Here is a 26,016-nt window from a genome sequence, read left to right as displayed (position 1 = left end):
AAATAATAGAGTCAAAGAGGTAGAATCTTCAAGTGGGATATGATCATGGATACCCAACTGTTACTCCAAGGAGTGTGGACATTACTCAATATTCAAATAGGGGCAACTTGAAAAGATGTTGATGAGGGTAATGAGTGGTGAGGGCTAAATTTCAGCAAAATTACCTTGAAATTTGGAAACGTTATAGGTTATACATGAAGCACAGGGACTTATAAGAAAAAGAACTAGTAGTGGGTAGATGCTCAAGCCTAAAAGTTCTTAGCAATTTTATCAGTTATCTAATGAAATACATGATATAACAATTGCCCTTGTTACAGAGAAAAAGATTAAAAAATGAGAACTTGGGGGGTCGGCGCACGATTCGATCCCCCGGCATCCCATATGGTCCCCCCAAGTCAGGGGCAATTTCTGAGTGCTTAGCCAGGAGTAACCCCTGAGCATCAAACGGGTGTGGCCCAAAAAAACAAAAACAAAAAAACAAACAAACAAATGAGAACTTGAAATATCACGTGACTAATCCACTGTTATTTAGTGAGAAATTCACCCTTTAAAGACCAAGATTGTGGACCAGCAGGTAGAGTAGGCTGTTTGCCTTGCACATGGCCAACCTGGGTTTGATCCCAGGTATACCATATGGTACCTCAAGCCTGCCAAGAGCAATATCTGAGCTTAGAACTTGGAGTAACTCCTGAGTGCCACTGGGTGTGCCATTCCCAAAAATAAATGGCCAAGATCTGTGTTACCAACCTACTACTCCTCCAAAGACAACTTGAATAGGGTTGTCTCTCTTGTACCCTACTATGTTCTGCCTGATTGTTTTGACAGTCTCTTGGTTGTCAGCTTGTTCATCTAGAAAATAGGAATATAGAGTTGTTCCCTGCGATTATTTCTAATTTTTGCAGGTTTTAAATCCTATATTTTCTGTGCACCTTATTTATTTACACAAAGATAGGAATGGGTTTTGTTTGTTTGTTTATTTCTGGGGGGCATGGAAGAGGAAGAAATTATTGTGCATGATCAAAGCAGGAAACCTCTCAAACTTTCCAGACTGAATTTATTTGAAGCAAGTTTATTTTCTGACAGCCTAGCTAGAAACATTGCCAGGAAAAGTCTCTAGTTGGGTCTGCGAAGTTGGAATGCGTTCATTCATGCCACTGAACTCTGAACATGGACAAATTGAAAGCTTGTGAGTGAAGACTCAAAGGAGAAATTTTTATTGCCAGTGACTCAGACTGCGTCTTCTAGGGCGACTCACTGAAAAGAAGAAAGTCAGGGAGAAACAATCCTCATGCTTCAACCTTATTTCTCCCCGCACCCAGCCAGGGACCAAACAGACGCTTCCTACCAAGTAGGCAGCAGAGCTTCTGAAGCAGCAGAATAGAAGCTGAAGCTGTCATTAGGCTGCCTCTCGGCATTTTCGGATTGTTCCTTTCTCATGTCAAGATGCAGATCTCTGGTCCTGCTTGGTCGCGGGAGGACAGCCCTGGGTTAGCTTTGGTTTCCAAGGCAACTGGTCAGCCCTCCAAGCCTCCAGCACAACACCAACAGAGAAGAGTGAGTCCTGGGGCCGCTCAGCTCAGCTCCCACTGCCTGGCGTCATGTTTGCTCCGGACCTTTGTGGTGACATCCCTGATGTCTGCGCTTTCCTTCATGTCTGGCTATCTCTGTCTGATAAATCCGACAGGCACAACTTGATCCGGCTGGCCTCTGCTACTGTAGACAGATGAATATATGTATTCTCTCTCTCTCTCTCTCTCTCTCTCTCTCTCTCTCTCTCTCTCTCTCTCTCTCTCTCTCTCTCTCTCTCTCTCTCTCTCTCTCTCTCTCTCTCTCTCTCCTCTCTCTCCTCTCTCTGCCCTCTCTAGCCTGCTCTCTCTCTGTCTCTCTCTTCTCTCACTCTAGAGCTCTCCTCCCCTTCTCTGTAGCCTCCTTAATGTAGTTTAATGGCTTTGCAAAGAAAGCCAGGCAGAGGAACACTTCTCACCGGCTGTGTTCGGACCATGACCTAGCTAACCATGAACTTGGAAGGGCTTGAGATGATAGCAGTTCTGATCGTCATTGTGCTTTTTGTTAAATTGTTGGAACAGTTTGGGCTGATTGAAGCAGGTTTAGAAGGTAAGGGAGTGCTTTTTGAGTGACTTCTACCCATTCTGTTTTTGTAATACCAATGTCTTAGGGGGTGGAGGGGGGGATGTTAGTGATACCTGAAATGGAATCAAAGAGATGTGACTTTGGGGTGGACATATAGCGCAGTAGCTTTTTCAGGTTGGGAAAGAATGAATTGAATCAACTTTTTGTAAGTTGCAGCAGCGTTTTGACAGCTAAGGTGTTTAACTTCTGAAAAAACACCCAAAGTCGAATGTTCGCATCCATATTAAGTCAGGTTTTGGCAGGGATGTTAAATGGAAAGCATGCTATCCACCTTGATTTTAGATAATTTTATTTTATAATCCCTCTTTTTGGTGTGTATCAGCAAATTTTATCTGGCTATATTGTGAGGGCCACTTATTTCTTGCTTTGCAACTATGTGCATCAGTTAAAGATGGTGTGTTCTAATATTTATCATTTAAGTTTGGAGTCTTATAAAAGTGTTTTTATAAATTACCTTGGGAAGAATTTTAATAATACCTATTATGCATCCCAGTGTAGAGGTCTAAAGGGCTGATCCCCCAATTCACACATCAGATTTTACCTTCTAAGCAGCTAATTGCTGATTTTTGAGACTTGTTATTTGTTTTCACTTAACTCTCTGACAAACAGATCTTAAAAAAAAAAAAAGACTAAAAGAAAAGTAAGCTCTGTACTTGCCTGTATCTTTCTCTAAAGTATGTATTTCTTTAAGAATCTGGGTACAAATTGATTATTATTTTATCTCTCCTCAGAACACATTAAGAGTATGTTTGCACAAAGCCAGTTATTGTTTCTGTAAAGTTGTCAGAGCAGTTCTTAAAAACCTTCCCAAGATGATTGCCAATGTAGTTATGCTTGTTTCAAATTTGAAACTGGAGGAATGGTGCAAATTATGTTACAAATGCATTTAACCTTACCAACTAGTGCAGTCCTCCAGAGAATGGCTCACATGTGCCATAAATAAGGTTGTATTTACCAACTGCAAATACAAATTTACAGTAAGAGTGGCAGTCTTATGTAGCCTATCAGAAACCCATGCTTGTAACTTTTGTGAAGGGTGAAAAATCAATGTTTGCTGAAGTTCTATTTCTTGGCAGAATGTGTCTTGTAACTTTCTCTGATGGATATATTTGTTGTTGTAAAAAATATAAATTGTAAAGTCTGAAATTTTTATTTTAAAGATGACTTTATCTTGTGCATTGTCACTTGGCTGTCTATTCTTTTCATGATGGTATGTTATTTTCACTGACAAATGTGATAGGAAGGTCCGGTTTTAATACACTGTATTCTCATGGAGACTGACAGTGGATATGGGTTTGTTTTGATTTTCACATTTATAGTGATGCCTGTATATCTTATTTTCTGGATGATGGGGAGTCCATTCTTAACTTATGTTTTCTTCTTCTAAGAACCAACGTCTTTAATAAGACTCATTTTTATGCATTTTTATTGCCTAGTTGCAAACCAACATTTATTAATATGAGCCTTTGTTTATTTTATTTTGTAACGTGTATAAATGTTATTTTCTATGCCAAAATTATGCCAAGACTATGGAGGCAGTGTTCTCTCATAAACTTCAGTATAGAAACCCTAGTTAATTTGTAGTGTTTTAAGAAAGTCTTCCTAAATATAATAATGACATCTAATTTGGTAAAGTTGAGACAGAACAAGACTGATATCCTTGTTGAAGTTTGTGTAGAACTTACTTCCAAAGTGAATGCTAAAGTTGTGTAAACATTTGAGACAATATTTAAGTTGACTGCATAGTTTTAAGACAGGGAAAATGAAATAAATGAACAGTCTAAAACATTTTATATTGGTGTATAAAGATTGAATTTACAGATGTGAGAATGTGTACACAGAAGTCAAGCCTCATTTTGGTTGATGAAAAAGAGGATAAACATTATTTAATATCAAAACAATGTCATAGAATTTCTGTATTCCTTGAAAACAAGCTCTGATTAGCATTAAATTCAGATTTATTTCTACCAGGAGTTTGTTTCTCTAGCAGATTATTTATTTAGCTAAGCAGGGGATAATTATTATTCACCTATCTTCTTTCTGTTTGCTCAAATATCCTTTGTAAAGAAATTTAAACACTGAGTAGGAAACTGAAAAAGCAAGGTTGTGACCTTATGAATGTGACTAAATTGTTTACCTAAACAATTAAACTTTCTCATTTAATTATTTTGTTTTCAGTACAGCTGCTATTCAGAATTCGGTGTTTTGCATTATTTTAGATTATTACTATGCATTGTTTTCGCAATGGTGTGCATGTTATACTACGTTTGCATAATGTAGTTATTTTCTGTTCTGATAAATGTATAAAATGTACTTCAATAAATTGGTAACATTAAAGCCTGAAATATTTGTATTTGCTTATCTTTGAGGACTTTGAGATCTAATTTTTTTTTAAAAGAAGTCTAGTAATTGAGTCTTGGTCTTGGGTTCTTCATTCCTGTAAAATATGTTGTGCATATAAGTATATAGTTTCATGACATATATTTAAAACAGTGTTATATATAAATGATGGCATTCTTTAACACAAGAGTATAAAACAACAGTAATGTAGATCCTTAATTTCCCTGTTATATACTTGGTTTCTATCCTTAGCAAAACCAATTTTCCATTTCAACAATTCTATGAGTTTTTGAGGTAATTTGAAATTGATAATTCATATAACACATAATTTCCAACGAAATAGGTATCAATGGCCTAGACAAACTCTCTTTCTCTTGCATAGTCAGATAATTCATCATAACTCAGGGAGACTTTCATTGTATTTCAAGAGAACGTCCTTTCTATAGCTCTAGATTTGACATTTGGGGCTGCTATTTTAGGAATACTTGTGATACACTTTTTTTTTTCAAAATTTATGTGGAATTCTAATAATAAATGAATTTACCATATTATATATTTTTTAACATTTTGATGATTATTGTTTTTTATTTTTTTATTTAGTTCAGTTAAGCTTAGATATGAAAAGTAATTTATAATTCATCTCAGTGTTTGAAAATAAAGTTTATTTTAAGCAAAGATTTTGGGATAATACACAATTTCAGTGTTTTGATTTTTTTTTTGTTCTACTTTGTGAGGACTTTAGGAAGTTCCAGAGTTTTAATAGTTTGGAATACTCTTAAAACCTCACAATAGTAAATTTCCCCTCTTTCCCATCTTTATAAGTTAAAGTAGTTTTCTGTTAACACATTCCAGAGAAAAACAGTTAAAACTTTATGCCGCGGGTATTTATTACCTCAATATGCAATACTTGTCTAATAAAATATCATTTTTTATTCAAATCTGTATGGAATCATGCTGAAATAGTCTATTCTTCTATAGCCAGCCTTAGTAAGAGCAAAAATTTAGCAAAATGCAATATTAAGAATCTTAGGAAAAATCAATTATTGTGAATTCCCTTTGTTAAAAAGACAAAAATTGAGTTGGTTAAAACTAATAATATAATTCATATATTGTACATTTTAAATCTTTTTAATGTATTCACTCTATTTAGAAACATCTTCAATAGTCTTGCTATAAATATAAGCTTCTTCAAGAAGTACAAATCACTGTTGGTTGGTTATATACATAGAGAATGAACTCTATCTTATCTATTCTGTACTCTTTAGATGAAATATCTGTTGGACAATCAACATATTAGGCTCACAGAAAATAGTTCTGACTTATCATTATGTGATGTCAAATAAGAATGAAGATATTGGAAATAAATAAAAATAGACTACCCTTTCCATCTCTAGTACTTTGAAATATATAAAACAGAATAGAAAAAAATCTGCTATTTCTTACACTAAATACAATGGCATACTAAACTTTATGTATATTTATACTACCAGAAAAATCTCTGAGTTATAATGCTTAAAAATATTGAAATTACTTTTAGTAATATTAAAAAAATAAAGTTACTAGCTTTTAAACCATTTAGGGTATTAACAAAGAGAATATATATTCATATAGATAACATTTAACTTTCATTATAATTAAAAGTTTACTTTAAGAACATAAATTGCTAAGAAGGGGATATTGGAAGAAGCAGAATTAGTATATTCAGTGAATATGTTCAGAAGATTCGAGTGATTTCACTTAAAGTTCAAAGGAATTCTTTACTTTTTCATTATCACTACATTTGAAAGTATTGATTGAGTTATTTTTGTTTTGTTTTACTAAAGCACACCCTTAATCGCTCAGGTTTTAATTCTGGCTCTGTGCTCAAGTATGACTTCTGGTGGTACCTAGAAGATCATATGTAGTAAAGGGAATTATATCTATATTTGATTTATAAATTCATCAAATGAAATGATAATATTATAGCTTGATTTACTGAGGACTACTTATATACAAGTGTCAAACATTACAGTATAGTATTAAGTATGTAGTAAGATATATAATTAAGTTTATTGTGTCCATAGTACTAGCATTAAGGAGTACAGACTGAGAACACTAGATTGGGACTGAGGTGGAGTAGGTGAAGAGAAGGAGAAACAGGATCATATGTTTTGTATGTTTGATGATTCTGAGGTGAGGTAATTTTGTATGCCAAGATCATAAATGTCAAAGAACTGTAAGCATGTTACTTTAACAAGAATAATTTTAGAAGATAATTGATATAAAAAGATAAATATTGGCATAGAAGTATCCTAGTTGTTCTTCATCATGTTATTTGATATTGATTTCAGGTATTAGAAAATTTAAAACTATAGCCCTTGTCCTCCACTGGAGAAGTCCAGGTTCTCTCTTGAACTCATATTTATCTCTTTATAGCTTCTTACACACACTAAAAAGATCTTTGAACAAAACTTGTAAGAGAAAAAGAAAGAGAAAGAAAGAAAGGAAAGAAAGAAAGAAAGAAAGAAAGAAAGAAAGAAAGAAAGAAAGAAAGAAAGAAAGAAAGAAAGAAAGAAAGAAAGAAAGAAAGAAAGAAAGAAAGAAAGAAAGAAAGAGAGAAAGAGAGAAAGAGAAAGAGAGAAAGAGAGAGAGAAAGAAAGAAAGAAAGAAAGAAAGAAAGAGAGAAAGAAAGAAAGAAAGAAAGAGAGAAAGAAGAAAGAGAGAAAGGAAGAGAGAAAGAGAGAAAGGAAGAGAGAAAGGAAGAGAGAAAGGAAAAGAGAAAGGAAAGGAAAGGAAAGAAGGAAGGAAGGAAGGAAAGAAGGAAGAAAGAAGGAAAAGAAAGAAAGAAAAGAAAAAGAAAGAAAGAAAGAGAGAGAAAGAAAAAGAAAGAAGAGAGAAAGAAAGAAAGAAAGAAGGGACAAGGGAAAGATAAAAAGGAAGATGGAAGAAGGGAAAGATGAAAGAAAGGAATGAACAAAGGAAGGTAACAGTTAATTCACAGTTCAAAATAACACCATAGCTGGAATTCTGCTTGAGGTCATCAGTATTTTTATTCATTTTATAATTTTAATTATTCACAAAGGCTGTGATTGTGGCACAGTAATGACAGCAGTGATGAATAAATATTTGGATATGGGAACAAAGTAGTCAAATATACTTTAAGTTTTACAAATTTTCTTGTATGCATTATTTATATCTCACTCACTAACAATCTTTTAAAATATAAACTTTCATATTAACACACTGAGTATACTTTCATAAGTACACTTTAAAGAATGTTTGGAATATTCTACCTTAAAAGTAAGTAAAATATTTAATACTAATATATTTACATTAAATTTCTGTTAATAACACATAGTTTTTCTTTGGTTATGGGGTAAATAAGAAGAATGTGGATAGATATGGTCTAAAACCATTTTCTACATAGTTTGCCTCTAAGTAATAGGTGGGACTGATGAAAATAGTTTAAATAAAGAAACATAGATGATTTTGGAGAAGGAAAATCAATGCAAAAGGCTACTATGCAAAGATAAAACAAGTACCTAATAATGAGATATTTGAAATATTTTGAGATATATTAGGATGATGATAGAAGCAAGACAGAGCAAGATAGTTGTAAGATGGACAATGGACTAAAATTTTTAAATAGGTGTATTTTGTTTTGAATTAGAGGATAATACCAGTCTTGGTTGAGTTTGGACCTCCATGTGAATAGTCAAGGAAAAAAATGCTCCAGTTTTGACCAGCAAGTAGGAAGCATGAAGGAACACAGATATTTTTAGTTATGGGGAGCAGAAATCAAGAAAGATAAATAAAATTGCTTTAATAAAGTATTCATAGCTGAACTAACAAGGTGAAAAGTGCATGACATATGCATCTAGGAGGCAAGATAATAGGTATTATTTCTATTTTTCAGTTAGCTAAACTGTGGATTTACAGAGAAGAATCAGTTCAAGGTCACAAGTGAATACATGAAGGAATCTGAATAAGTTCTGTTTCTTTTTTTTTTTTTTTTTTTTTGGTTTTTGGGCCACAGCCGGCAGTGCTCAGGGGTTACTCCTGGCTGTCTGCTCAGAAATAGCTCCTGGCAGGCACGGCGGACCATATGGGACACCGGGATTCGAACCAACCACCTTTGGTCCTGGATTGGCTGCTTGCAAGGCAAACGCCGCATCTTGCCGCTGTGCTATCTCTCCGGGCCCATAAGTTCTGTTTCTTAAGTGGCACTAATCCAAATGGCATCTTTGTAACTACAAAGAAAATACTGAAAAGTATGATAAATGTGCCCAGATAAATTCAATGATAATTTAATATTAACCTTTCCTAGACACTGTGCCTATAAAAAACTTTAAAAATTGTTTGAAATATTTCAACAAACTTTTCATCTCGATCTGTGAAATCATATTTTTAAATAGGATACACTATTTCACCTGAAATATGACATATCACCTATGATCACAGCAAAAAATAAAGATGAAAAGAGGTATCCATGGTTCACCTAATTAAAATTCTGAATTATAAGTATCTAGAGTATATAGAAATTTGCACAATTACCAATGTCAACTGGATCATTACACAGATAAGATAACTATGTCTTAGAAGTGACTTTTCCAATAAGTTGACATTCACAGAGCTCATGTCAGCAAAATAAGTTCTGTATACCTAGACAATAAACTTCTAAAAACAGTCTAAGTGGTACAAAATATTTATCAAAACTTACTTAGCATTTTATTTTCCTAATTATATTTTATCATAGCGCTATTATGGGAGATAGGGAATGCTGCAAAAAGAATTCTTAGCTGAAGCAACTAGGTCAATCGCTGGAGAGGTTATTCTCTTTGGTGATGTGTCAGAATAACCAGTCAAAAATCATTACCACTCACAGTCAGTCAATGACCCAATGGATAAAGTTCTAAAAAAGCTAAGTTTTATATCCAATAGATATAATATAACAAAGAGGGCCAAAAACTAAGTTTTATTATTGCGATTATTGAAAGCAGAAGACAAAATACTTTCCCTCACTACTACATCATCTCACAGAGCCCTGCTCTTACATCTCTGCTTGAAACTTCCACTCTGTCTAGATTGCTTCTGAAATTCTTTTTTTTTGTTTTTTTTTGTTTTTTCGGGCCACACCTGTTTGATGCTCAGGGGTTACTCCTGGCTAAGTGCTCAGAAATTGCCCCTGGCTTGGGGGGACCATATGGGACTCCCGGGGATCGAACCACGGTCGCGATCTTTCCTTGGCTAGTGCTTGCAAGGCAGACACCTTACCTCTAGTGCCACCTCACCAGCCCCGCTTCTGAAATTCTTTTGAAAACTATTCAAACTGGTCAGGAGTCTCATCACAAGGACAATCTTATTGATTAAATAATACTAGTTGTGTATTTCAGATTTTAGAGTGCCACAAAATAGAGCTACTACAAATAGAGACTCTCAAGCTCAAATTATTGGACATCATGATAATAGCAAAAGCTCAATATTGAAATTTACTTAATATAGCCTTGGATAAAGATATCAAAGAATGTATAACACCTTCTTTCTAGGCATGCACTGATATCTTAAATAGAAAAGGGGGGTGGTTATAGAACTTCCTTCTCCAGTTTGTGTGTGAATTGATGGGAATTATTATTTTTATAAGCTTAGAATGTTTTCTTGGATATTATAAAAGATTTATGTTTTAGATACCATTATGAAGCTGTTTTATCGTGCTTTCTGAGTGGACCACCACTCAGTATCTGAAACCAAAAGCTGCATTCATTGCTTGATCATCAAGTGAGAACTAGACTTGTAGAATATAGCTGTTGGTATTTTGAAGAGTGGATTTAAGGCTTCCCAAAATGTGGTTATCACTAATAGGATTGTTATTGATTGAATGGCCTTAAATTTGGTTCTGCTTTTATTTGTTACTATAATCAAAGAAAATTAATTTCCTTTCTGAAAACTGTAGGACAGGAACTTTTTGTTTTTATGGCAAATGTCATTCTAAGATTATTTACTGAGCAATTACCAAGTCCCTGGGACTATTCTAAACAATGAGTAGCCATCAAAAGCAAAGAGATATAATCCCATTCTTGCAAACTGATCTTTCAAAACTTAGATAGGCATTATAAATAAGTCAAAATTTACAAGAAAGAAAAATAGTTATGGTTAAATTCACTCATTCACTCATTTATTCATTTACCTGCCCTTATAAGGCTCCACTAAGTATTATAACTTCAGTGATATTTCCAATCTAGTTCTTGAGTTTGTATAAATTTAAGGGGAAGCAAGACACAACAAGGTAAATGAACAGAATAAATATGATCTTATATTTTACAGATGCAAACACTATTTATGTATATACATATATACATATATATCATATATATCATATATACACATATATATGATTACTGAATTGTGTAGAAAGATTGGTAATGGCCTCTCTGAATAAATGGCTCCCATAATAAGTTTTGAAAGAAACCAGTTTGTAAGACAGTAGATATAGAATAAATAGATGTCAAGAAAATGGATGACCAATCTACAAGAGCTTTTGTTTCTAAGTGCATCTATTCTGTCTAAGGAGCATAGGATGACCTGTAGTACTGAAACATAGGCACATGTGAGGGCAATAGTGGCTGAAGACAAAGTGGAGATAAGGACACATTACAAGGAACATGCCAGAAATTTGAGGTCTGCTTTATTCTAGTCTTTTTATAAATATTGATATCAGTTTGAAAAAAAAATATTTGCCTGCAGCCTGGAGTAATAGTACAGCACATAGAGTCTTGCCTTCGATACATATAAAATCTGGGTTTTACTTATTGATACCTCAAGTTCTCTGAGTACTGACAAGAGTGATCCCAGAAAACATGCCAGCAGTAAATCATCAGCACAGGTAATTGTGACCCCCCCAAACATTAAAATATGCCTGACTGAATCTTGGCACAGGTTCTGCTCCCAACTTCTCTTTTTTCTGTCCCAGATATTTTCAAACATAGTGATTTATTAGCTTGTGCCAAACTCTCTTATATAAAACACTGCCTGTATTTTCCATGATCAATCATTAGCATATTTCAAGTTGAAATAGTTATTCTTTGTTATTAAATATTATCTGCCTTTTTTTCTTGCCATGTCATGGGTAAACTTCACAAACTTCACATTTTCTTATTAGACTACTATAGGATCTCATAATATAAAATCTACTTCTACTTAAATTTTGGGAACCAAGGTAAATTGTCTCTAAAAAACATTATGAGACAAATATATTTAATTGCTTTGAGTACATATTATACTGAAAAGTTTAGGACAGTAGAGGAAATGAGACAACTTTTACAAAAGAAAGAAAACCATTTTGTTTTCCTTTGTTAACTTCTTCTTGTTTCTATTTTTGTTTCAAGAGAAAATATTCAAATTGGTCGCATTCTAATTTGAGATGGCAATAGTACATTGACATTCAGATATTCACACTAACACATGTTTTGGAACTAGCAAGAACCATAGCGACTGTGGTTCAACCCTCTCATTTTAAGAATAAATTGAGGCTCATGAAGGTTAATTGACTTGTTAGATATGACAAGACTAATTGGTAGCATTAGATACCATAATAATTACATCATATTCGATAGGAGATAAACTATATTCTAGGTGAAGAGGTAATAATTTTACATATTTATAAATCTAATTTTAAATGCCCTTAAGATCATCATATTAGCCATAATTTCAGATTCTAGTTCTTTGTTTACTTAAGAATATATTTTGAGGAAATATTCATCATTTTGCTGCTTTAATTTCATTGGCTTAAGCTGGGTGATGGTAGGATTCTTTTTTTTACTACATATACAGAAACAAGGTTCTTAGTATGATGTTCAAAATTGTATTGGCTCAAACTAAGTGTGGTAATAAAAATAAATAACCTTTGTATCATGAGAAAATGGGTCCTGGTCTCAGTGTTTGGTGAAAACATACAAATCTAAGGCCAATTCCTTTTTTCTAGGGTAACATCAACTATATATATAGCATTAAGCCTACAGTTAGGTGATCCTAAATTTGGTGAGCAAGAAAATGGATCCATAGGCTAGTCATACCAATAGTCATGAATAAAAACTGTTGAATATATGCCATAACTATGGTCCTATGCATTAATTTTGCTGATGATTTTTTTATGTATGTATATACATGTTCATGACTGCGCCACTCACGACATCCAACATCAGATAAAACCCAGTTGTCTAAATACAGATGATTTGATAGAGAAACTATGGTCCTTATACAAAATGAAATGCTACTTAAAGATAAAAATATGAAATATTGTCCTGCCTACAACTTTGTTGGAGCTAGAGAGCCTTATATTAAAAAGAAATAAGTCAGAGAGAGAGATGAATGCTGGATGATTTCCCTCATACAAGGCAGATAAAGAAATAAAGCAGAGGAAACAGTGACTCATGAAAAGAATGTCATACCCTTAGACAATAGATCTGTGATCACTAATTGGGGGGAAATTTAAGTGGGGAGAGGGAGTACTGGGATGAAACAGATGAGAACAGACCAAAGAACAATGTCAGGTGTTTGGTTGTCTTTGTGGTAGTGGTGACAGTGTAGTAATCTTTTGTACACAAGTATTCATGTTGACAGTATTGTGATCATGTTACCTTGACAATCAAAATTAAAACCTAAATTTCCATGAATTAGTGGTTACTGAAAATTTATCAAATGAGGAGGATGAAGTATAATATCTCCATATGTTTCAATTACTTAAGAGCTCTTAGAGATCTAGCTTGGATTCAAATTCATGTTATTAATGTTGATTTTTTCAGATAGACTCTTCATCTTCATAAACCTAACACTTCAAATCAGGTCATGGTCAACAAAATGAAATCCTTGAATTAAATATACATCAAACTAAATAATATCTTGAGCACATCAGTTCCTTCACATTCACCCTTGAAATAAATACTAAATTTCATATGAGATATTGACACTTTTCTTACACATTAATGATACAGTAGCCATAAAACCAAGATCTAGTCAATTTATGGTGATATTAGAGAATCTTGTCTTTCCTGGTATCATAAAGTTTTCTGGCAATAGATAGAGCAATCAAGATTCATTTATATGCCACACACTGTCATATATAGAATTTTCATTACAGGTCCCCATATCTCTCTATCTCTATAGTTACCCAGATTTCATTAATGATGCAGTGAGAATAAGATCATTAGACAGTATGGAACCTTTAGGTTTTGCTGATTAAATATGGGAATACAATCCTGTCACTGAAGGAAAAAAAAAAGAAAATTGACTCAGGACTTGTTGGAGTGAAAGGAAGTTGCTAGGAACCAACTGACATTATGCCTAAGTGGAATAAGCATAGAATTTCCTATCAGGCTAAAATGAATTAGAATCCCACTCCCTTCACATAGTTGACTTGGCAACGTCATTGATTTTCTGAGCTTCTAGTGCATCAAGTATCAATTGTTAGTTGAATGGTAGACAGTGCTTGGCTCTCTTAATGTATTTTGATAAATGTGGCCATTAATTGCTAGGTGTGGTATAAAAGCCATATAAGACAATGACTTGGGAAATAGAGATGCATCATTTATAATTTATTTAACATTTGTTTTATTTATTATCATCTAACTAAAAGCAACAATATTGGAAAGATAATCTAGATATCTCTGTATTGATACTGGCTCAGTTCTACTATCCATGTAGGATGGATGAACTTATTATATTCAAAAATTAATCTTATATTTTTTACTGGACTCCTACTGGATGCTGGTGTAAGACACAAGGACATAAAAGCAATAAATTGAGTTTTCTGGTAGTGTATAAAAATTGGCTTTGGTTGTAGAAAGTAGAGCCATAGTAGAGTGTGTAGGGCACTTACCTTGCATGAAGCTGAGCTGAGTTCAAAGCCCAGCATTATGTACAGTTGACATTTATGTGTTGCCAGGAGAAATTTTGAGGGTAGAATAAGAAGTAAACCCTGAGCACTACCAGGTGTGGTCCACAAACTAAAATTAAAAACTCGGTCTTATTAGCAGTAGAAATTCTGCAACATATGCTAGCTAGGTTGACTAGAGAACATAGATGTTGGCAAATCCATATGAAAAATTGAGATAATTTGCAGTTAAGTACTTTTTTTTTCTTCTCAGTTAATAGAAAGCAGGATGAGTTACAAAACATAGAGATTAGGGGAAATGTTGATGCTTTTTTCAGTTGAGAGGAAGTGGTATATTGTCTTTTCAGAGCAGTGGAAGTGAATTTACAGAGAGAATGTGAGCGTTGAACATGTTTAGTAACCCTGTGAGATCTCTGACCATTATTTTTAAGGGAAACTCCCTGAGTCATTTTCAGAAAAGCACTTTCTTCTCAGTACATTACTGCAGAGTCATTATTTTCAAATCTTTCCAAAGAGAAAGGCAGAATTGTGTGGCAAATAAGAAGATAGGGAAACCAGAATTTAAACAGCAGATGTACCAAACAATTTAGCTATGCAAAACTGTTGCTCAGAATGTTTAGGTACAATCCAGGAAAACTTGAAATTGAACCAGCTGGGAATTTTATCTTTCAGTAATATTTAAGGCAGATATCAGGGGGTGAAAATTCTATTTCTCAATTGTATAGCCATAAGTCAAAATAACTGCTCAAATCACTCAGTGAGGGGTTCCAACAAAGTGCTTACAAATACCACCTAATTTCGTGAAAATGATTGGTGTACTGCTTTTTCCCTGCTCCTCAAACAATGGATAAAGTCCTTAGCTTATGTATGAAATGCATACTTGAGAGAAAAATTCAAAATTGCTGAAATTTTTTTATTCTGAGTTTTAAAAGAAAATTTACCTTTTTCATCATCTTTATATTTTTTTTCGTGTGTGTGTTTTTTAAGTGGTTGCCACTACTAGAAGAATTTGAGCAACATTTTATAGGAGAATATTGTGAGAAGGCTTCACATATTCTAGAAATGTGGCCCTCTCCTGTTTTTCTAGTTCTTCTCATATTTTCATAGAGAGGAATTTATATTTATGCTTGCAGTATTAAGTTCCCATTCTAAGTTTTTTCCTGAAGTTTACTAAACATAAAGTTCTGAGAATGATTAATTCTTTCTTTTCATTTTTTGTTGTTGTTGTTTTTATTTTGGGGGCCTCACCTAGTGATGCTCAGTGGTTACTCCTGGCTATGTGCTCAGAAATCGCTCCTGGCTTGGGCGACCATATGGGACACCTGGGGTTCAAACCGGGATCCCATCCTAGGCTAGCGCCAGCAAGGCATATGCCTTATAGCTCAGAGCCACAGCTCCGGCCCCTTTTTAGGGTTTTGTTGTTGTTGTTGTTGTTGTTTTGGTTTGTTTTGATTTTGGTTTATGGGTCACACCCGGCTGTGTTCAGGGGTTACTCTTGGCTCTATGCTCAGAAATCACTCCTGACAGGCTCAGCGGACTATGTGGGAAGTTGGGATCAACTAAGGGGGCCTCTGCGCCATAGATGGTAGAGCAGCTGACTGAGGCCTGGGATGAATCGACAGAAACTTTGTTGGGAGTATATTAGCTACCTGTCACTGGCACTCCACCAGGTCTGGATACATGAGCAGCTTTTGGACCTCGCTCTCCTTTCAGGATATCACACTCCACAGTCTCCCCTCTCCAGTGCTACACTTAAGCTTCCTGGAATTGTTTGTCTAATAGTTGTCCAGTGAACAAAGACATCTTCTCTAGAATCATCTTTATGTTGTCCAGTGAACAAAGACATCTTCTTTAGTATTTAATTTACGTTGATAATAATATTCTGAGCATTGAACCATTTGACAGTGCCCAAGACTTGGATTGCCAGAATTGGATCGTCCAACTGACTCAGGGCTTGGGGATTAGGACTGACCTTCCAACAGCACAGAGAATTAAAGTGGTGTTGGGGATCAAGCTAGGCTTGGCTGTATGTAAGGCAATTACTACTAAACCCATTATATTCACTGGCCTATTAAACATACTTTTATGTTAAATTGACAAGTGATGCTATTCCATTGGCACTACACTCTTTCTGTTGGATTAAAAACAGAGGCATATTTCACATTAATACCCTATTCCTTTTCCAATTAACTTGTAAAAAAAACACCTCCAAGTTATACGGAGCCCCCAAAGGGCCAGATTCAAAAGAGAAATTAAAACACTCACCATCACGGCCCTTAAGCATTTTTTAAAAAGGGTCATTATTTTTCATACTATTTCGAAATTCCTTCCTTTAACAAGAAATACTTTCTGAAATATATTCAGCAAGCTGCTATATTCCCTCCTCATGGAAGATATCTTGGGTAAAATAAAAAGAGGGTTTATCAACCCGTTGATAAATAATTCTCTTGATAAGACTGAATTCCATTGGTGCTGATGCCTGGTCAAGAAAAATGGCATCAGTGAACTGAGGAGTCCATAAGAAAGCTAAGTATCAAGTTGGGAACTATCAGTGGGACCCAGGAAGCTCAGAATAGAACCTTTTCTTCTCAATGAGAGTGATATAGGGAGCAATAATATAGGGCCATGCACCTATAACATCATTGGCTTGATTACATATTAGGGACAAGAATTCATCATTCTGGGCCGGAGAGATAGCATGGAGGTAGGGTGTTTGTCTTGCATGCAGAAGGACAGTGGTTTGAATCCCAACTTCCCACAGAAGATAGAAATGTGGCCCTCTCCTGTTTTTCTAGTTCTTCTCATATTTTAATAGAGAGGAATTTATATTTATGCTTGCAGTATTAAGTCAGAGATAGCCCCATCACAACAGATTTGCTCCAAAACCCCCAAATAAAATACATAATTTTAGGGGTCATACCCAGTGGTTCTAAGGGGTTACTCCTGGCTCTATGCTCAAAAATCACTCCTGGCAGCCTGGGGGGTGGGGGACACTATGGGATGCCAGGGATCAAACCTGGGTTGGCTGCATGAAAAGCAAACACCTGGCCTACTGTGCTTTGGCCCCAATAACATATTTTGAATCTAGAAAAATACATTTACAATTTTAAGTGCATATTTATTTTTATGTTTGAAAATAAGTGAATTCATCGGACACATCTTGGAACTAATGACTGAGTTTTCTCCCTAGGAGTCATTTTTCAACTTCAAAACAACTTCTGTAAGGTAGATAAAGAGCTGTCACGATAAATTCTACAATGTCAAAGAAGTTATCAGGATTCAGGGTGTTTTGCTTTTGAGCCTTCCTTCCCTGAAAGCAAAGTTCATTTTCTGGACCTTTTATAAGAAAGTGACTCCATAACTCTTAGGAATAAACTATTTTACTTCATTGATGTGTTTTGCTTCATTTCCCCCGAAAGGGGAAATTGGACTGGTGTGTGATATGTGAGGAGAAGAGAAGTGGAGAAGATAGGGAGGGAATTTCCAGTAGGCAATTCAGGTTTCCCTCAGTTGCTTCAGTAATTTTTTTCTCAAGCGGCAGCTTGCTTTCATCTCACTGGGCACCATTCATGCGAGAAACCTAGGTAAGGATTATTTAATATGGGGAACAGAATAACAGGAAAGGAGTGATAAAAAGAGGCTTCTAGGAGCATTCAGAACTGCATAGATTCCATTAAGTGGTACCCTGACTAGGAATTCTAAGTACTTCTCAGATGATTGTTTTTTTTTTTTTTTATTTTTTGAAGTATGTTATAAAATTTGGAATGAAACATAATTTTATTTTTATTACTTCATTTCTATCTGGACTATCTTATCTCAAGATCATCTCAATACAAGCTCTGGCAATTGTTACTTTTGATTAGTGATTCCTTATCAGCATCTGGTTAGTCTATTTTCCCTTTCTATTGGGAAGTTGATATGATGAATAGCAGTAGAGAATGTCTTCTGTTTTAACTTAGAAATCTCCTCCTTTTAGCATATGCCTGTGTTTTGCCTTTAGACTCAGCCCACACCCGCTCAATGAGAAAGTCTCACTGAAGGGATGGGTTAGAGGTACAGTATTCACTTTGGGGTGCTCTGCTGTGACTCAGTGCTGAATTATCAGCTCCATCTGAGTTAGGAATCATAGAAATGTATCTTTGCCTCTGGTGAGACAGAAACCTTCAGAAGAGGCTGTGCATGAAACAACACAATCCCATCACTGCCGGAAGCAAACCAGCCTCTGGATCCAAAGATCTTTTCATCTTAGGACACCCTCGGCATCTTTAAAAAAAAAAAAACTGACTTTAAGTTATAAAGGGTTTTTTTTTAAGTTTTATGTATTTTATTTTAGTTTCTAACTAGTGCTCATATCCCCTACAGCAATCCTACAAAGACAATCCATGGATTTGAAAATGAGAAAAGTGATTCTAAAATAAAATTACTTTTTCCAGAACTAAGTGGTGTTTTAATAAAATCAAATGTATTCTTGATCTCCTTTTGATAGACACTTGCTATGTATCAGAATGGAAATATAGTTTTATCCATGTGATTTCGGGTATCACATAGAAAATAGATTTCCCAGTAACAAAGGCATCATAGGAGAGGAAGACAGTAATGGAAAGTTTAAGAAGGGAAATAGCCACATAGAAAGCCTCTCTAGAGCTCAAAGCCTAAGCTATAGAAGTGCACCAAGGACATTTCACTCCTTTGCAAAAGCAGTATGGAGTGAAAAGAAACTTACCTGATAGTGACTGTTTCACACTTGCTCAGTCAAGTCACTAGTAAGAAGTTTCCAGAAGGAAATTAAGTTACCTATGCCCCTGCTACCTCATGTGTCTCATGGGATAATAATGTCTACCTCAAGAGACTGTAATGATGATTAAATGAACTAATATATGCTGTACATTTAGACTAGGCTCCCACCTTATATAACTCTGTCATGTCTTTATTATTATAATGCTATACATTATAGAAATATAGTGTCTTATTTTGTCTTTGCTTAATGATAAGGGAAATCCAATTTGAATATTTACTTTCATATTCTTAGAAACACATTCTAATTTGCCTGTGTATGGTATAATTTATATTATTATAATAATATCATCTAGATTTATGATGTTTTTTCTTTTTATTTTCCAAATTAATGCAGGTTCAAAAATTTTGTACTAATGCAGACTAGTATCCCAAAAAAATACAAAACTCTGCCTCTCTCATTTTCTCTTCTTTCTATTGCATTGCACTGTGGGAAAATATTTGCTTTAAGTGTTCTCAGTAGAGCTTTAAGGTCAGTAGGGAAAAGGCATTCATGATCCTGGAACTACCTTACTGTAGTTCTGCTTTGAGATTTAAAGTATAATCTGATATATTAGAAGAGCTGAAAAGTCTCATAAAAATACTGAGTATGTTCATAGAATCTGAATCAAAGCTTTGCTCCTACTAAAATTCACTAAAATACATTTGGAGACTTTTTTGTTATAGGGAGAATGAAAGAATGGAGAAATGATAAAAGTTTAAATGAAAACTTTGGATCTGAATCAAATGTTATCCATTAGTAAATCTGTACTATGGTATTTATTTACTTTTTATTTTTAAATATTTAAGGCTCAGTTTCTTGGGCAGCTAAGTATGACTCATGTTGCATCCTTTTTTTTTTTTTTTTTTTTTTGGTTTTTGGGCCACACCCGGTAACGCTCAGGGGTTACTCCTGGCTATGTGCTCAGAAGTTGCTCCTGGCTTGGGGGACCATATGGGACACCGGGGGATCGAACCGTGGTCCGTCCAAGGCTAGCGCAGGCAAGGCAGGCACCTTACCTCCAGCGCCACCGCCCGGCCCCTCATGTTGCATCCTTAATGATTTATCAAGATGTTTTAAAATTAAAAAATTGAATAGCAATATAGTACATCAAGATTTTCTGTCCATCTTTCTCTTTATGAATGGGAAGAAATTTATAGAGACACTTCTAGCAGAATTCAAGAAGGTCTAGAGAGATGTATTTGTAATTGATTATTGAGGGAAAGGTTTGAGAGAAAAGGTTTCCAGTTATAGATTAGATTAAGATATAAAACATGAACTCTTAGTGACCTTAAGGAGAAAGAAGTGAATTTAGTGGTGCAGGATCTGACTTGCATTTGTAAAGTTTTAGAATTAGTCCTTGGCATTGAATCTCCTCTGAATTTCAGCTCCACCAAACCCTGTCACCTCAACAATAGAAATATTTATGCCCACCATGCCAATGTTTATTGAAGCATTATTTACACATTAAAAATATATAAGTAACTTAGGTATCTACCAAATAAACAAGTAGATAAATAAAATGAGGTATGTTTATACAAAGGACTAGTATTCTGCCATTAAAAAATGTGTGTTTTGCTTCGTACAACAAATGGAAAGATCTCAAAATTAACTTTTGAAGCAAAAATTTAAGTTAGAAAGAAAATGGCAGTTATTAGAATCATTTTAACCATGTATGCAATAGAACATTATGAACTGATTAAATAAAAATGTGATTCTTAGTTCACTCTAAAAATCTACTAGTTTTTAGAAAGGGGTGTTGGAAGAGGGAGAAAGGTTTATAAGAAAAACAGTAGCAAATTGTTCTCTTAGCAAAACTTCAAAATTGGGATAGTCCCCTGGACAAAAAATTTTAAATCTTAAAATATATAATCCACCCAAGAAAAATACCATAATAGGTCGGTGTCTATTAGATGTATAGGGCAACATAGGCATAGAGGGAATAGGAAATTGTCAAAACTTCTCCCTGTACTTTGTTTAGGGTGCCTGTGACTATATGACATATACCAGCCTCTTCTTACTGTACCCATTGAATTTTAGGGAGGAGATTGTGGTGCTCAGGGTTTACTCCTGGCTCTACACTCAAGATATATTACTCCTGGCAGTGCTCAGGGGACCATATTGGGTGTCAGATATTGAATCTGGGTTGACCAGCTGCAAGGCAAATATCCTACCTGCTATACTATATCTTTGGTTCCAGAATTTTGATATGCTTTGTAATTGTTCTTAATGTCTCAGTTTAAACAATATCCCACTAGTTGGGATCAAGGGTGAGGAACCTATATTGCATTGAATAAATTGAGAGGTTGTAAGGTAATCCAGGGTTACTCAGATGGACCCAAAGCTTGGACAGTCCATGCACATTTGTTTGTATCATTCTCTTTGACCAACTGCTGCTGGACATAGGTTAAAAGTGCCAGTTTTGTTGGCGTTAGTCTGGTAAATTGCCACACAAGAGAAGAAAGGACTATTTTACATAGAAAAAATTTTAAAACATGAGATACTTCATGCTATCATTTTTTTTTCCTAGAGAATATACATTCTGGGTTGTGATCTCTGTCTCATACTTTCTTTATACTGAAGAAACAAACCTTATCTCCCATTTTCCAAAAACTTTCTGGGGACAGCCAGTTTGTATTGTGACATTTGCCACATAATCTTATCAAACTCTGTTCATTTTCAGCCCAGCCAATTATCCCTTCACCGTAGCAGGACACAGAATTCATATATTAGAAAGAGATCCAGAACAGCCTTTTAGCATCTATGTGAAATGCACACACAATATTCAATTTGTTTGTCTCCAGGCTGCTTTTTTTTAAAGTTAAGAGCTCAGACATTGGCTTTCAACAAAAGCAAAATTAAAGAAGTGAGAGAGAGGAAGGTCTATAAAGGTAAACAAAGTGCATAAAAGTGCCATTGATCTGCATTTTACTGAAGGAGGGGGGTCGGAAAAGGCTCTGGGAACTCAGGCAAGTAATTTTCATTGAGAGGTTGTCACTGTTTCTACGTGGGGCAATGCTTTATTATTGCAATATGTCATACCATTGTTGGAATGAGGCCAGTTCTTTTGCAGTGCTGTGTGACAGGCAGCCTGTCATCTTTGGATTTTGTTTGTCTTTGAAATTCTACTTTCCTTCCCACATCAAATTCTTCTTGCTTTTATTATTTTTTTCTCTGACAAAAAGACAGTATTATGATTATTCTGAAATGCACTAACTTCTCTGTAGTGATCATAACACTGTCTGAGTTGAGGGACATTGAGAGTCCGAGTAAATCATTATTTAGAAAGAATGTAAATTGTTAGCGTAGAAATAATTCGGAGTGAAAATATTTAATATGCCAGAAAATAACTTTTTCAGCAGCCTCCTAATTACACAGTCAGCCTTTAAATATTGCATGTAATTAAAATTTTTTTATCTATTCATTAAAAGTAAGATTGATGATTGGCATCAAACATGCTCAACATTGTTATCATGGTTTGATTAAATATGTGAGTTAAAAATAGATGGAAACAGATCAACTTACAAACTTAATGGAGAATGGATAAATCTGTGAATATGCATTTTAAAAACAAAGAAAACACTTTTGTTTTTTTTTTGTTTGTATATTTCAGAGCTACACGTATTATTTTTAGCATTTATTTTTGCTCAGTGATAACTCCCTTATGTACCCAGGGAACCATATCCAGTGGTTCCAGATAGAAGTGGTGTCAGCCATATGAAAAGCAAGTGTCTTAACACTGGTACTACCTCTTTAGCCCAAAGGTAAAACCTTTACAAAGACCAGCAGAAAAATGATGTGTGTTTGAGTGTGTGATGGCATCCAAACTAGTGAAGTTCAGTTATTCTTCTTATTGGGACTGTGATGTATTATAAGATCAAGAGCAGATGTTTCAGATGCTCAGATGGTCTGAGCTCAGGGATCTTTCCCAGAGGGACTCATAAAGATGATGGGTTTCCTGCAATCAAACTCATGTAAAGACATTGCAAGACAGGGACCATACCTGCTATAAAATCATAGTGTCCCAAGAGATTGAGCCAACCTCTTGATTCTTCAGAATTCTTTAAACTAATGCTACTCTCCCCTGAGCTAGACCAGCTATGTCCTCTTGATTTTCTTGCTTCCTGAATTTTCTAGTTTCCCTTTTAAACACTCTCTCCATTAACCATGCACAACCTGCTGTTGACTCTGCAGGCCACCTGGCCCAAAACTGTTATTAATGTGTCTTGTTTTCTTTATTGAACAACCAAAAAAATTAATTTAGTTCCTGAGTAATAGTATGCATGTAAAATTAGCATAAAAAGTACATAATGTTATGGCATTATTTATTGAGCAGATTTAACAGGGTATTTTGGGCACCCTGGTTTCCTTTGGCCAGTTGTCAGTCTTGTTCCTTTCCTGCCAGCCTTGGTTCACCCAAGTATCTCACTGCTTTGAACCCTTGAACTCTACTCTGGTCTCTCATTGCTCTGGCTTTCTAAGTCTTCCACAGTGCTCATGGCCTTTTGCTGATGCTCTATGGCCTATTGTTGGGTGTCTGTGGACCATCTCTCAAGGTAGCCTCTCCAGTCTCTTTTCCTTCATAATATTCTTTATTCTCAAGACACATGTGTGAGAACTGCAGAGTTCTGAATGACTTCCTCGGGACAGTTGAGAGGTCACATAAGAACCTACCTGCCATTTCCATTGTCTTGCTATCCCTCACGTTGGTAAGATTTAAGATTCTTTACTCATTGTCCCAGGCCCACTCTATTATCATAAATTCACCACCCTAAAATAAGATATCCGTAATTGGGTGTAGTTTCTAAAGTTGCTGCTCTTTTCTGCAGTTACTGATCGCTTTAAAATTAAAATTAGTTATTGATATCTGTATTAGACTGTTTTTAAAAGTTAAATAACAAAGGAAAAATAGCAGGCTTCAAACTTATTCATTTAAGCATTGTAGAGAAATAGCTCAGATCCAGAGACAATTGAAGAATTTATAGAGGGCTAGCTAAGGCCCAGAAACAATAGAAACAAAGAACAGTAGAGCTAATCCTTTGTGGGATGCTTTCCCTGGATGAGGGTGGGTAGAGAGGAAGAGCTGGGAATGTCATGGTAGGGGCAACTATGACCTTAACAGAGGGAGTGGTCACTATGGGCCAGAACTAAATGATGAAAGGAGGTAAAGTGATATGTATAATGCCCTATGTGTAATTACACAAAAAGGGGAAGGGAGAGTTAAAAATAAGAAAAAGGAAATAGTATTTTCCATAGAGGCAGGTGGAGTGGTGGGGAATGGGGAATTGGAGGAAGGTGGATACTGGAGATTGGGGATATGTCCAAAACTCAATCGTGAATAGCTTTTTGTTTGTTTGTTTGTATGTTTTGTTTGTTTGTTTCTTTAATGTTAGAGTTTAGATTTTGGGCCACACGCGGTGACACTCAGGGGTTACTCCTTGCTTTGCGCTCAGAAATTGCTCCTGGCTTGGGGGACCATATGGGATGCCAGGAGATCAAACCGCGGTCCATCCTAGGTCAGCCACGTGCAAGGCAAACTCCCTACAGCCGCGTTATCGCTCCGGCCCCATAAATAGCTTTGTTATTTAATAATTTATGCTGATTCCGTTACCTTTGTTTTGTTTTGTTTGAGGGCCACACCCAGAAGTACTTATGGGTTACTCCCGAATCTGCACTTAGAAATCACTTCCGGCAGTGCTTGGCACAACAAGGTTTGCACCCAAGCCTGCAGCATGCTAGGCAAATGCATTACTCACTGTGTATTGCTCTGGGCCTCAATAATATTTTTAAACTAATGTCCTCTCTTTAACATTTATTTTTATGACCATTAGTCTTTATTTTATAAAAATTTATATTTAACTTAAATATAACGAATATTTTCTTTGATATGAATTAGTACAGACTAGTTGTGTATAATACTTCATAGTTCTATCTAGATAAAAATTATATGAGGACTAGATAAGGATTAGATAAATATTCAAGCAAATGTAATGCTAATATGATTTCAAAGGAAGATTAAAATCATTAAGATACATAGTTTTTAAATGGTGTGGTGTATTTCAAGATGAGAAAATACCATAGTTAATTGAGTCATGCAAAGTTTTTGAAGGAAATAAGAATGGAGAGGATGAATCTATTGCTGTGTTCAATTGGAATTTTTAAAATACATATATTGAGGAATAAGTTAACTCTCACACCCACTGCATAGTCACCCACAAACTGCTTCAACTCACTAAATTTTAGTAAGTTTACTAAGTTGTGGAATCAATCAATTTACTGGTAGGTCATATATGTGATTTTAACAACTTCCCCTTAATACATTTGCCAAAGAGACTCCCATCACCAGTCTTGAACAACTAATTTCTCTGCTTTTCTTATATACCTTTTCTTTTCATTTTTGGTTCTTTTTTCTTTCTTTCTTTTTCTTTCTTTCTTTCTTTCTTTCTTTCTTTCTTTCTTTCTTTCTTTCTTTCTTTCTTTCTTTCTTTCTTTCTTTCTTTCTTTCTTCTTCTTTCTTTCTTTCTTTCTTTCTCTTTCTTTCTTTCTTTCTTTCTTTCTTTCTTTCTTTCTTTCTTTCTTTCTTTCTTTCTTTCTTTCTTTCTTTCTTTCTTTCTTTCTTTCTTTCTTTCTTTCTTTCTTTCTTTCTTTCTTTCTTTCATTTTTTTCTTTTTCTTCCTTTATCCTCTTTCTTTCTTTGCTTTTCTTTCTTTTTCTTCCTTTATCTTCTTTCATTCTTTCTTTCTTTCTTTCTTCTTTCATTCTTTCTTTCTTTCTTTCTTTCTTTCTTTTTTCTTTCTTTCTTTCTTTCTTTCTTTCTTTCTTTCTTTCTTTCTTTCTTTCTTTCTTTCTTTCTTTCTTTTCTTCTTTCTGATTAAAGTGGATTACG

General features: G+C 34.9%; 1 protein-coding gene across 4 annotated transcripts in view; it reads left to right on the top strand.

Annotated features, from left to right (window-relative positions):
* Positions 1–26,016, top strand: part of KCNIP4 (potassium voltage-gated channel interacting protein 4) — a 1,191,871-nt gene that overhangs the window by 657,633 nt on the left and 508,222 nt on the right. The window contains exon 1 of one of the 4 annotated variants that reach the window (XM_049790051.1): positions 1,860–2,115. The exons of the other annotated variants lie outside the window; for them this stretch is intronic. Coding sequence (XP_049646008.1) covers positions 2,016–2,115 — 100 coding nt within the window. The 5' untranslated portion in view covers positions 1,860–2,015. Of the gene's footprint in view, positions 1–1,859; positions 2,116–26,016 lie in introns of those variants that run through there. 4 annotated transcript variants of the gene reach the window in all.

This window comes from Suncus etruscus, chromosome 16 (assembly GCF_024139225.1).
Source record: "Suncus etruscus isolate mSunEtr1 chromosome 16, mSunEtr1.pri.cur, whole genome shotgun sequence".
In the NCBI taxonomy this organism is placed as follows: domain Eukaryota; kingdom Metazoa; phylum Chordata; class Mammalia; order Eulipotyphla; family Soricidae; genus Suncus; species Suncus etruscus.
This window is presented reverse-complemented; position numbering and strand designations above follow the sequence as displayed.